Genomic DNA, 12,279 nt, shown 5'->3' on the forward strand with positions numbered 1-12,279 from the left:
AGTCCTTGACTTAAAGTGTTCTTTAAAGTAATGTCTTACATGTATTCATACTTTGGCTTTGTTCTTTACAGACTGTTCTATATGGCAAGCTGCTGGCAGCCAGACAGAAGCTAGCCAGTGAGAAGGATATTCCTCCGGCTGTGTTGGCAACAAATAAAATACTGGTGGACATGGCCAAGATAAGGTAAAGTCTTCAGTTTGAAAACCACACGTAAGTCCAAAGATGTTCTAGAGTCTTACCCTCATTCCTTCAAGCCACGTTAGTAACAGAAAATGATGATGATGCATTACTTCTCATGTGCCATAGATTTTAGGTGTTTTACATAAACATATTGAGGAATTCTGTTTTTCCACATGCTTCCAGTTCAGTAACTTTCTGCATCAGCAGAATTACTAATCTGACTGAATTTTGAAGAAAAACTTTAATGGATTCTCATTTTGGTACACTGTTACTATCAAGAGGTGCAGGAAGAACTCCTCAAACTGAACGCTTCTGCTGTGTGTGTCTGAATTTTGTGATCACATAAGTTCTGAAAATGTATGCGTAAAGTTTATTAGCATTTTTAGTAGCACCAAAGATATCGTAGCTACCTCCGTTCAACATGTGTGGGGAGCTATGTGAACGCAGGTGTTATGCAGATAGAACAGCGTTGCAGTTATTGCTTACGTTGGTTTAGCTCTACAGGTGAAATTTGACTGCATGTATGAATTACTCTGTTACAATACTTGTTTCTGAAAGTATCTGGTCATGTCAGCCTTTACCACCGCCAGTGATGTCTGCCTTCGTAGTCCATTTATCAGCCTCTCCCACAAGCAAATTCATGCTTTCTTCCAAGCCACTGTTTATGCATGAAGCCTCTCCCTGAACTAAACTGTAGAGCAGCTTCCTTCTTCAAGACCCACTTCTACCATGCTGCATATGGTAAATCACCAAGTGGTAAAGACCAGGCAGGTGGCCAGCAAGGGCTTGTGGGCATCAGACATGCCTCTTGCTTGTAGCTTTGGGGAAAAAACTAAAACCTGCAAATTTTTCTTGTATCCAGCCTTTGTAACCATGCCTTCCCGGCTGGCTGGAGAGGGGATGGGGGTGCAGGGGAAGCAGCAGTGTACCCTGCTCAACCCTTCTTTCCCTGCTCCCTCTGCTTGTTCGTTGTATTAGCTTGTTGCATTTGTCTTCATTTGGATTGTATGATCTTCAGGACAGGGACTCTCTCTTACCCCGTCACCTGACCAGGGACTCTGTGCACTTCTGTACTACAAATGAATAATCAGGGTGTTACAGTAAAAGTCTCCAGAAAGATAGAGAGAAGAAATGAACTTCCTTACATGATTCCCCACTATAAAAGCAAGTATTGTAAGACAACCCAGCCTATAACAGCTGCAACTGGTTCTGCAGTGTGTTGCCTAATGCAAAGTCATAGGTGCCCCACCGGTGTCCCTAAATAGGACTGACAGCATGAGGTGGAGAAGTTCTTTCACAGGGTCGAGATCCATGTTGATGGCTCCAGCTGCTGGGAGCATGCAGACATAAAACGGCTCAGCTGGATATGTTCGCCGGCAAAAACCATCAAAACACTTCTGCTCAGTTCCTGTGGGCTAGGCAGACAAGTTCTCCCATAATGCACTATGGTCCAAGCTACAGCTGGTGAGGGCACGAGGAACCCAGGTTTTGATGGTATTCACCTGCAGAAGCTGAAGTTGTGACTGGGTCTGCGTAGTGCAGTCTGGCTGTGCCAGCACAGGGGTGAGGCTTGGGTTTCCTGTGCAGTATGGACACTCAAGTGCAGGCTTGGAAAAACCGAATCTGCAAGTGCAGGTCACACAGACAGGTTTATTATGCCGTCTAAACAAACCCATAGAGTTTAAAGCTAGAAGGGACTTCCAGATCATCTGGCCAGATCTCTTGTATATCACAAGCCACCAATTCCACCTAGCACCCTCTCACCAAACCCAACTATCAAAATTACACTAAAGATATACAGTCCATAGGAGACGGGGCTGTAAAGTGTCACCGGGAGAGAACAGGAGGGACTGAGGTGCACCAGGGACTGAGGTCCCTGCAGTGGCAGGGAAACGATAGATGAGATTTACCCAGATAACCCGGGCAAATGACCCTTATATCCACACGCTGCAGAGGAAGGTGAAACCCAGGTCCCTGCCAGTCTGACCTGGGGAAGAGTCTTTCCTGACCCCACACATGGCAATCAGCTGGATCCTGAGTATGTGAGCAAGAACCAGCCAGCCGAGCCCCTGAGAGACTGAATGCTCGGTGCCACTTCAGAGCCCTGATCTTCCCTGTCCAGTGTCCTGTCTCCAGCCGTGGCCATCTCTGATGCTTCAGGGGAAGAAGATAAAAACAGAAAACCCAGAATACATTGTGGAGGGGATCCCTTTTTGACCCCTGCAAGTGGTTGAAGCCCAGTTTATAGCTAGTTTGCCATGACAGAACATTAAAAAAAATACATTAGTCCTTAGTTGCAAAATAATGTATGTGCCAGAAAATATTAAGCCCTAGCAAAAAGCCACACGCTTCCTCCATAGATCTTTTTATAAGAACTTTGAAAAATAACATGACTAAAACTCAGACCGTGCCGTGATGGCAGAGTGATCACCTGTCAGTGTAATCTGTGGTTAAAGTGGGGATTGTCATTCCTGTTCTGTTCTACACTCCATGTTCCAAAACATAAACCAGCAAAGCCCGGTAACTCTCCATTGTGTTCTTGTTCTACCCGAAATAGGCCTACGACTGTTGAAAATGTGAAGAGAATTGATGGCGTATCTGAAGCAAAATCTGCCATGTTGGTTCCTCTCCTGGATGATATCAAGGAGTTTTGCCATGCAAATAATCTGGAGGTAAGATTTTTCCCTCAGCAAAGCCTTCTGCTTCTCTGCTGGAGCCCTTGTGATCTACCTCACCTTGGGATTTACAAGTCCCATTTTTCAGGCTTTCTGGCATAGTCCCGGTCCTTCCTCCAGTTACAGGACAGGACTCTTGTAGCCTGTGAACAGTCCTCCTGAATCACCTCAAGTTGCTGATATTGAGCAAAGCCTCCTCTCACTCCTTCTCGGGGTTGATTGTGCTTCCTCTGCAGCAAGAAACTGCTGGGCCCGGGTAGTGACATCCAGCTCGTCTGGTTGGTAGTGTGGAGGATGACAAGTAGACCAGAGAAAGTGTACTTCTAAACAAGTTTCTTAAGAAGTTTTCAAAAGACAATATCGACTCCTCTCCTTTCATTTCTTCATGCCCTTGTTTTTCCCTTCATGTTCTCCTGTTTCCCATGTTCTTTCTCCCATCTCTTGTTAAGGATTCTTCCTTTCTCTTACCCAATCTGTCTGTGGCGAAGTAGCTGCCCTCCTGAGATATGACCGTCTCATGTACATCATAGCTAAGCATCCTGTAGGTTACTCAAGGGGCTATCTTCATCACTCCTTGAATAACTGACAAGTGGCTACTGGGATGGGTGGGTAAGCTTGATCTCCCACACCCTGGGCTTGGCATGTCATGATTACAAGCTTCTCTGTGGCCGGGGGCGCTGGAACAATGTGTACAGTGGGGGGGCTGAGAGCCATTGAACCGAACTGTAAACCCTGTGTATGGGGGAAACCATAGCAAGCCAGGGGGTGCGGCAGCACCCCTTGTTCCAGCACCTATGCCTGTAGCTGTTCATTTCTTCTCATATGCCGTGGAAATCATTTTGATCCAGAAGTTCCAGGTTACGCAGTGCATAATGATACTGGATACGTTCTATATAAATACCTGTGGAACAGATTAACGGCCGTGGCTGGCCTGGAGAACAAGCAAAACACTGGGGTGTTGAGAGCCTCATCCCTAAGGTGGGGGGGACTCTCATCTAAATCCATGTAGGCCTTAGCAATTCAAGGCTTGGCTTGATCTCTCTATCTGGCGAAGGGACTAGAAAATGAGGAAACACTTGGTCTAACCCCCCTCCTCCTGGCAGCTGTGGAGCAATAATACCTGCTGTGAGATGAGCCCTACAACAAGGTTTCTTTTAAATGGAACCTGCTAATGGCCACATTCAACATGCCCGTGTGGTGCTGGTAACAGAGAAAGGAACCTCACTGTTACTTCCCCAAGAAGGAAGGTCAGATGGCAGCAGTGGAGAGGTTAGAAATTAATCCATGCTTGGGTACACCAATGTTCCTAGCCAGCCAGTTCTGGGAATGAAATCTTCTGAATCTGGGATCAATGCACACATCTTGTTACACCTAGAGGAGGCCTGATTATTCACCAGTTCCCCAAGCTTGCTTTCCGTTCTTTTAGAAATCATATATAAACTCCCTAAAATAGTGCGTGGCAAGCATCCAGTTTTTCTTAAAATAGCTCGTAACTATGCAGCCTGTTTTTTAGGATCCATGGTAAATTGCAGACTGAGCTCTTTTGTCATCAATGCTCTTTTTCAAAGTGGCTCGGTTTATATACAATCAGCATTCCCGCTCTTGACTTTCAATGGCTCATATTTGAAAACAAGCAAAATGGGTTTTGTTAGCCATTGTTCTTTTAAACGGTATTGATTTATGGTGCTAAATGTGGACCAAAGCCTGCAGTTATTCACTCAGGCAAAACTTCCAGTAAAGACAGACTGCAGGATGTGGCCCTAAACATAGTGGCTGGCAAATCTCTAGCGGAAAGAAATGGATATTTCTAATTATAGGGAGGACTGCAGAAGTCCTGGGGCTGTGCTGTTCGCATCTGATCTTAAATGTAGGCGGTTCCCCTCCACACACACAGACACAAACACCATCACTGAACTCCTGTCAGGGTCCCTCTTGAGTCCTAGGACCAGTCTCAGATGTAGCTTGTGCTGGTGTCTTTCTTCACTCAGGTTTCCTTGCGGAGCTGATGGAATTCCTGTCTGGTTTGGTGCTTCAGCCACTGAGCTGATTGTCCTCAGTGTCTTGAATGTCCTTTCAAAAAATAACTGGTCTAGATGGGTCCATTATTTCATTGCTGCCATGACAACCATGGGACTGTTTCAGATGTTTCTGGCTCCGCACACAAAGCTGGTTACATCCCAGATTTGATATTTGGGTTGGGGTTGAAGACTGAGACCTATGGAATTCGCCTTTGTCAGGGTCAGACTATTGCCTGTCCTGGTTTGAGGGCAGGACTCATCTTTGCTTCCCATTTTATTGGTCCATCCTGGGAGACAGGTGGACCTGACTGTTCTGAAGGATGCTTTGGCCAGTGGACCCACTCTTTCAATACTCTCGTTGAACCTTGTGATTCTCTTCTTGTGGCCTAGTGGACAGAGCACTGGACTTAGATTTGGGAGGTCTGCGGTCTGTTGCTGATCTGCTGTGACTTTGGACAAGTCATTTCACTGCTCCATGCCTCAGTTTTGTGAACTGTAAAATGGGGATCATGATACTGACGTCCTTTGTGAAGTGCTTTGGGGATCTAATGACGAAAAGCGCTAGATAAAGAGCTAGATATTATTCTGTCCATTACTATCCATATGGTGGCACCCTGTCCCAGTGTGCTTTTGTCGCTGGTCATTGTGGCGACAGACAATGCACAGGGGAGCTTCTGTGCTGCCAGTGGCAGAAATCATGTTCTGAGTTTTTGCACTCTTATGCTACCCTAGAGGTGAAAGGATTCTTCTTCTCCACTCTAGCGTCTGCAGAGTCCCAACCAGCAGATACATCCAGGCAGGAAGAGTGCCTGCTGAATTGCTTGTGGTTGGGTAGAGATGAGTGTTTCTCACTGTTGTGAGGAGTTTTTTCTCTCTGCTTCACAGATCAGGTTGCTGGGATGTAGGCTGTCTTGGCCCCTTTGGTAGAGGCAGAACTGTGTGCGTGTGGCGTGAGGTTGGGAGAAGGAGTCTTGTCAAGTTTTTTTTTTTTAAATTCTTAATTCAGAATACACAAAAACACGTATTTATTTAAAAATAAAAGATTACTCTGCATTACTATATTACAGTACATACGAGTATCAAACTCTTTTAACAGTGTAGTGGTGGGAGGGATAGCTCAGTGGTTTGAGCATTGGCCGGCTAAACCCAGGGTTGTGAGTTCAATCCTTGAGGGGGCCATTTTAGGGATCTTGGGCAAAAATCTGCCTGGGGATTGGTCCTGCTCTGAGCAGGGGGTTGGACTAGATGACCTCCTGAGGTCCCTTCCAACCCTGATATTCTATGATTCTATTATTATAATTCAGAAACTTTAAAAACCAGTCCGGTGTGTGTCAGTCCAGACACCAGTTATTTTGTGACTCCTCGGGTATGTAAGCAGACTATCCTATAGCTTGCTTCAGCACACCTGTGTGTGTGTGTGTGTGTGTGTGTGTGTGTGCGCGTGTGTGCGCGTGTGCATATGAATTATAAGCACCATCTTGGGATTGTTCTACTCTTTGTGTGGAACACAGTCTGATTGTACAGTTTAGTTTGCTCAAAGTCTAGCTCTTCCATTTCCAATTCCAGAGCAGATGACCCGACAGGATGATTTCTTGGGCTTTATTCCTGCTAACTCTTGTTTGTCACCTTAAAGATGGACTCATTCCCTACTTGCGGATCTAGGGAAAAGCGGCCAGCAGTCCTCCAGAAGAGAGGTGGGTGCAGCCCCCTTCCACAGTCGCAGCTCATAACGTACATGCTGTTCCACGAGAAGAACCAGTCTTTGGTAAGTTATTTCCCATTGGTGGGGATGTGGATATGCTGGTTGTCTAAAGTAGGTGGTGGGAATATTGTATGTATGGGGATTGCAAACTTGTTAAAACATGAGACTTGAGGGCTAGACTGAGTGAGTTGCTGCTGTTCCCTTAAATTCTCCCTACACTGCCGATGAGCCCCAGGCTGGTGAGTGCCATGTCCCTGTTCTGGATATAAAAAATCAAACCCTTTGCATTGTACCTCCATGTAAGAGTCGAATGGCCTGAAAAAAGCCCCACACGAAAATTCAGTGCAAAATTGAAAGACGAAATATCAGTGCAACTTTCTGATGGAGACTTCCAAAGCTGTGACTCTTTCTGCACCCTGATCTCAGCCATGTTACTCACATCGGCTAAGACAGGCACTCAGGAGTTGGTAGTGCACAAAATACTTCATTTGCACAGTTCTGGGAACCGTGACTTGGAATTACCTTTTGTGCATTTAAGGGCAAATCTGCCCTTGCAGCAGAGAGAGGTCCCCAGGCATCAACCCAAGTGTAGCTCTTCGATCCAAGAGAGAAGATTTGGAGGTCTGCTCACCAGGTAGGCACCTCTCTGTAGTTCATACAAGGGGTGGGCAGATGGCGCAAGGACAGAGAGAAGTTAAGAGTTTAAATGGAGAAGATTAATTATTTGGGCAGCGGATAGGAATGTTGACCCAGATTCAGCCCTTACACAACTGGTTTTGGAACACTTGGTACACTTAAAAACAATGGGTTTGTTTCCCTTGATTAAAGTCCACCTGTCAGCAATAGCAGCAGTATATACTCATGTAAAGGTTAAAGCCACCTTCTCATACAGTCTGGTTTATTGAATCCGTATTCCCCAGTTCATGACCCGGTCCCTCCATGGAATTTGAATTTAGTACTAATGTACCTATATCTTCCCCATTTGAACCTCTACGGGATTGTTCTCTGTTTCATCTTTCTATAAAGACAGCTTTTCATAATAGCAATTTCTTCCACTAGAAGAATTAGTGAGTTGTATGCATTGATGGCAGACCACCCTCCCCAGAGTACTTTTCATAAAGATAAAGTGATCTTAGGCCACATCCTAAATTCCTTCCAAAGGCAGTGTCGGAGTTCCGTATCCATCAGAGTATAAATTTACCTGCATTTTTTTCCTAAACCTAATTCACATAAAGGGGAGTTGAGATTACATTGCTTACAAGAGCGCTCTTAGCTTATATTACTAGAATAGAATGAAGAACTTCATGTCTGCGTCCAAGTTATTTGTTTCATTTGCTGGTACTTCTAAGGGTCAGGCCATTCAGCACAGTCCCTATCCAGATGGGTTAGACTTTGTATTGAGGAGTTTTACCAAAAAGCTTCCCTTTCTCCTTCTGGTCCTCTTAGAACCCATTCTACTAGAAGGGCAGGTACATCTGTAGCAGTCTCCAAACATATTCCTCATATTGAAATATGCAGGGCTGCTCCATGGAGTTCAAGTCACACTTTTACAAGACATTATGCATTGGATCTGGCATCCAGCTCTGAAGCAGTTTGGCAGAGTGGTCCTTCAGTCATTATTTAATTAAAACTCCGCTCCCTTCTTCCTTATTTACAGTACTGCTTGTCAAACTATCCCAAGAGTGGGAATGTGCAGAGGACACTCGAAGAAGTAGTGAAGGTTGGGTGTTTGTAATTGGAATTCTTTGAGGTGTACTCTTCGTATTCACACTCCCCACCTGCGTTCCTTGCTCCTGCGGTGTCCTAATGTCACTGTTACTTGGTATTCCACTGTAGTAGTTGGAAGGAACTGAGAGGGCAGTAGCGCCAAGCCCCTCTTTTATAGCCACATCCACAGAACGCGCCCCAATGCTGGGGGTGGGGGAGGGACGTGCACTGACATGCACTGCTGGTAGAAGGTGGCACTGTCCTGGCTGCTTCCAGTCAGTGCATCGCAGAAGTGAACATGCAAGAGTCTGTCTCAAAGAACTCCACTTACAAATAGCCAACCTCCATTTCCTAATCATAACGTGACCTTAACTCTTTATTAATTTGTTGTGTAGGCAGAGAGCCATAACACACTGGGAGAAATAGGCATGTTGCTTTGTGCCCTTCGAAGGAGTGTTCCATAATCTATTGCTTTTATATCTTTTTTGTTAAGCCTCTCACTTTTTATCGCTCGTTGATCCGTTAGTATGATGCTGAAATAGCGTCAAGCTCCTCTTGTCCCTTCCAAGAGTGCGTGAGTGAACCTTGTCAGATAGTCCCTAAATTAAAATGCCCAAGGACTAATTAACGAGAAGCAATAGAACAATTAGTGTTAGGTAATTTGATGCCCAGGATCAAATAACCGTGATTATTGCATTTCCCCTGTGTGTATTGTCTGGGGGAAAGTCAATAAAAGAAACATAAAGCCTAATTCTCGGGAAAATAATTAATTTTAAATCCATCCTGTAAAAAAATCCAACTCTAGTTAAGCAAAATCAAAGAGGTTGCCCTAAGATTGTGGGTAATGGAGTCCACCTAAAAGAACTTGAAACACTCAGCTTTTGTTTGTTATCGTTTCTATTCCGGTGGTGCCAACAGACACATTAGGATTCGGTGAGGGTTGCTGCGTTTACAGATCTCTTGCAGTTAAGGTGTAGATAATTGGCTGCTTTATTGGGGGACGTTTTGGGCTTTAACAAACCGAACGTTACAAGTGAGCTGAGCTGATTATACAGTTACAGCTACTAGGTTGACCTTAAACTGTCTCTCCATCACCAATGACGTCCTGTAGCCCCGGAAATAGCTGTGGATGGCCCCATATGCGGTGAAAATATGATTCCGTTTGCATGGTGCAGACTGCCGTGCTCAGGGATTGATCCGCTTCTTCCAGGTAGCAGAGCAGAGCTTGGTGGTGACTGTCTCCGTAGCAGTGTAGGGGTGATTGTGAGCAGGCCAGAGGTATAGTGCAAACCATGGAGATGCAGTGGCCCAATGTAGCATGTAGGTTCTGGCAACAGCTCATTGTCTCTTTTTGCTCTAGCCCCATGACAGTGTAGTAGTGAGTCTGGAGCGGCTCCATGGCCACTGCTAGAGGATGGAGTTCTGGGTTCTGCTCCTTAGACATTTGAATGCAGAGCAGAATCCTTTCTACGCATGGGATTTCAGGGTCACAGTGAGAAGTTGCTCTCCAAGCCAGAAATAATCTTTCGAAATGAAATCTCTTTACAAATTGGATTCGGTGTCTGAAAGAGATCAGAAAAATGTGCCTTGTGATGTGGTTTGGAGTTCTTGTTGTATAGTCGAATGTGATGGTCTCCTGTTCTTGCTGTTGGTTTGTGAAGCAGCAGCACCTTGCATTATCATTTATTATTTGTATTACCATGGTGCCTCGGAGCCCCTGTCACAGACCACGACTCCACTGTGTTAGGGGCTGTACAAACAGAACAACAAGACAATCCCTGCCCTAAAGAGCATCTCGGAGCAATCTAAGCATAAAAGAAGAAACAACAGATGAATACAGACAGGCAGGGAGAGTACAAGAAAACATCAAGACATGACAGGCAGTGATTGCAGCACACCAGCAGCCTAACCATTGTCATGTTTTGTGTAGGCATCACAGCGAAGGAGACTTTTGAAGGCAGGTCTACACCACAAATGAACATCAGCACAGATGCAGCTTTGCTGCTGTAGCATGTCTGGTGAAGACGCCGTAAGCTAACGGGAGAGCACTTTCCCATTGGCTTCATAACTCCACCTCTGCGAGAGCTATGTCGGCAGGAGAAGCTCTCCCACTGATACAGCGTTGCCTACCCGGGGGGTTAAGGTCAATATAACTATGTTGCTTAGGGGTATGTATTTTTCACACCCGTGAGCGTCATAGTTATAGTGAAGTAAGTATGCAGTGTAGACCAAGCCTAAGGAAGGTTTTGAAGAAGGATAAGGAGTTAGTTTTGCAGATGTTTATGGGGAGCTCCTCCCAGGCATGCGGAGCATGGGAGAAAGCACCAAGGTGCTAGTTTGAAAATTTAGCAAGTGGGTGATAAAGGATGGAGCCATGGGCCAACTGGAGGCAGGAGCCAACCTTTTGATACTGAATGAAAGCTCAAAGGTAAGTGGGAATGGGCTGTGAAAGGCATTGGAAGTGAAGAGAAGAAGCTTATGTTTCATATAATAGAGAAAGTGAGGAGTCAGTGGTGGGATTCAAAGAGAGCTTTGGTTCTTTTGTTGTTAATCTCCTATACTTTTACCACTTCAGATTTCTTCTCTCATTGTTTCCCCAGAAGAGTATAAGTGAAAGCAGGTCTCTGCCTCTCTCTGTGGTTGGCTCTCATTTATCCGAAGCCATGAAAGCTGGCTACCCAGTCGACTTAGAACGAGCGGGTCTGACTCCTGAAGTTCAGAAGGTTATTACTGATATCATCCAAAACCCTCCCATCAACTCAGGTGAGAAGCACAGCTCTAGTCTGAAGGTCTCAATGACAGTCATTGGGATATGGATAAAGCAAACAAGAAACCTGTGTATCCTGTTTGTGCCTTTGGTGAGAATTCATCACTCTGAGGACCCATTCTTGAGCCAGGCTGATCATGGCAGGGCAAAGGACGTTCCCCTCAGGTGTGAAGCCAATGGGAGATAAGGGTGCATGGAAAGCCACAGCCTCAAGCCATAAAGGAGAGGAGGAGGGAAGTTTTTTCTTTAATAACTTCTGAGTTGAATGCAGACACAAGATTGGTGTCTCAACAATATGTAAAAAGATCCAGACATAATTTTTTAACTGTGTCCATATTTAGGCACCTAACTTCAGCCTCCGAGTTTGAAAACGTTGGCCCCAGTGAATAGTTATACTTAGGCACCAGCAGCATGCCAAGTGAATCCTTGAAAATATCTTAAATTTCCTCACATTGCAAACCTGGGTCATTTAAGATACTAGGGTGACGAAAAGAACCAGACAAATAGACTAATAAATAGGTTGTTACCTGCATTTTAAAACCTATCAGAATTCTGATAAATGTTAGATAGGCACCTGATTTAGTGATTTAAGCTCACAACTGGCAGCCCCAAAGCAGGGTTTTGAGTTCCAGCTTTTCCACTGATCTACTGCTTGGCCTTGGGTGAGTCATGTCATCTCTGTGGTTGTTTCCCCATCAGAAGGAAGCAGCTTTCATCCCTCCATATTGCAAGCGAGGTAATGGAGAAGTTGCATTTGTCACTTCTAGCAGAGCTGGAGCTAGAACCCAGATCTCTAATATGGCAAATATTGATGATGATCTTCATTCTGTTTAAAAGGAAACCAATTACAGTTGTAACCCCCACACCTCCTGGGTGTGGTGCTCTGTCCCATCTAGAGCCACCGAGACCGCTTAGAGAGAGAGAGAGAGAGAGAGATAAAAATGAGTCTGCTCTACAGCCTTAATTAAGAGCCAGTTGGCTTTTAGATCATGCGGTAGAGACTCCAGAGGTCCCTGGTTCAATCCCCCCTCCAACGACCGGGGTCTGTTGGCGTTACACAGTAAAAATAAGGAAGAATGCTCTAGGTCTTCTCTTCTTTCCACACCCCCAACTCTACCAGGGCCATTCATGAGTCACTGACATTTGCAGGAGGAAAGCGTGGAGCTTAGAATAAGGAGAGGAATTTCTGGGAGTCTGAAGACTCATTCTCACCAGCTCAGCATTTCTCT

At 45.2% G+C, this 12,279-nt stretch overlaps 1 protein-coding gene across 2 annotated transcripts in view; it reads left to right on the forward strand.

Annotated features, from left to right (window-relative positions):
* Positions 1 to 12,279, forward strand: part of WRN (WRN RecQ like helicase) — a 106,529-nt gene that overhangs the window by 80,503 nt on the left and 13,747 nt on the right. For both annotated transcript variants that reach the window (XM_034771199.1, XM_034771198.1), the window contains exons 29-32: positions 72 to 184; positions 2,739 to 2,853; positions 6,508 to 6,639; positions 10,884 to 11,046. In XM_034771199.1, the coding sequence (XP_034627090.1) occupies positions 72 to 184; positions 2,739 to 2,853; positions 6,508 to 6,639; positions 10,884 to 11,046 (523 nt within the window). The remainder of the gene's footprint in view (positions 1 to 71; positions 185 to 2,738; positions 2,854 to 6,507; positions 6,640 to 10,883; positions 11,047 to 12,279) is intronic.

This window comes from Trachemys scripta, chromosome 5, assembly GCF_013100865.1.
Source record: "Trachemys scripta elegans isolate TJP31775 chromosome 5, CAS_Tse_1.0, whole genome shotgun sequence".
NCBI classification, from domain to species: domain Eukaryota; kingdom Metazoa; phylum Chordata; order Testudines; family Emydidae; genus Trachemys; species Trachemys scripta.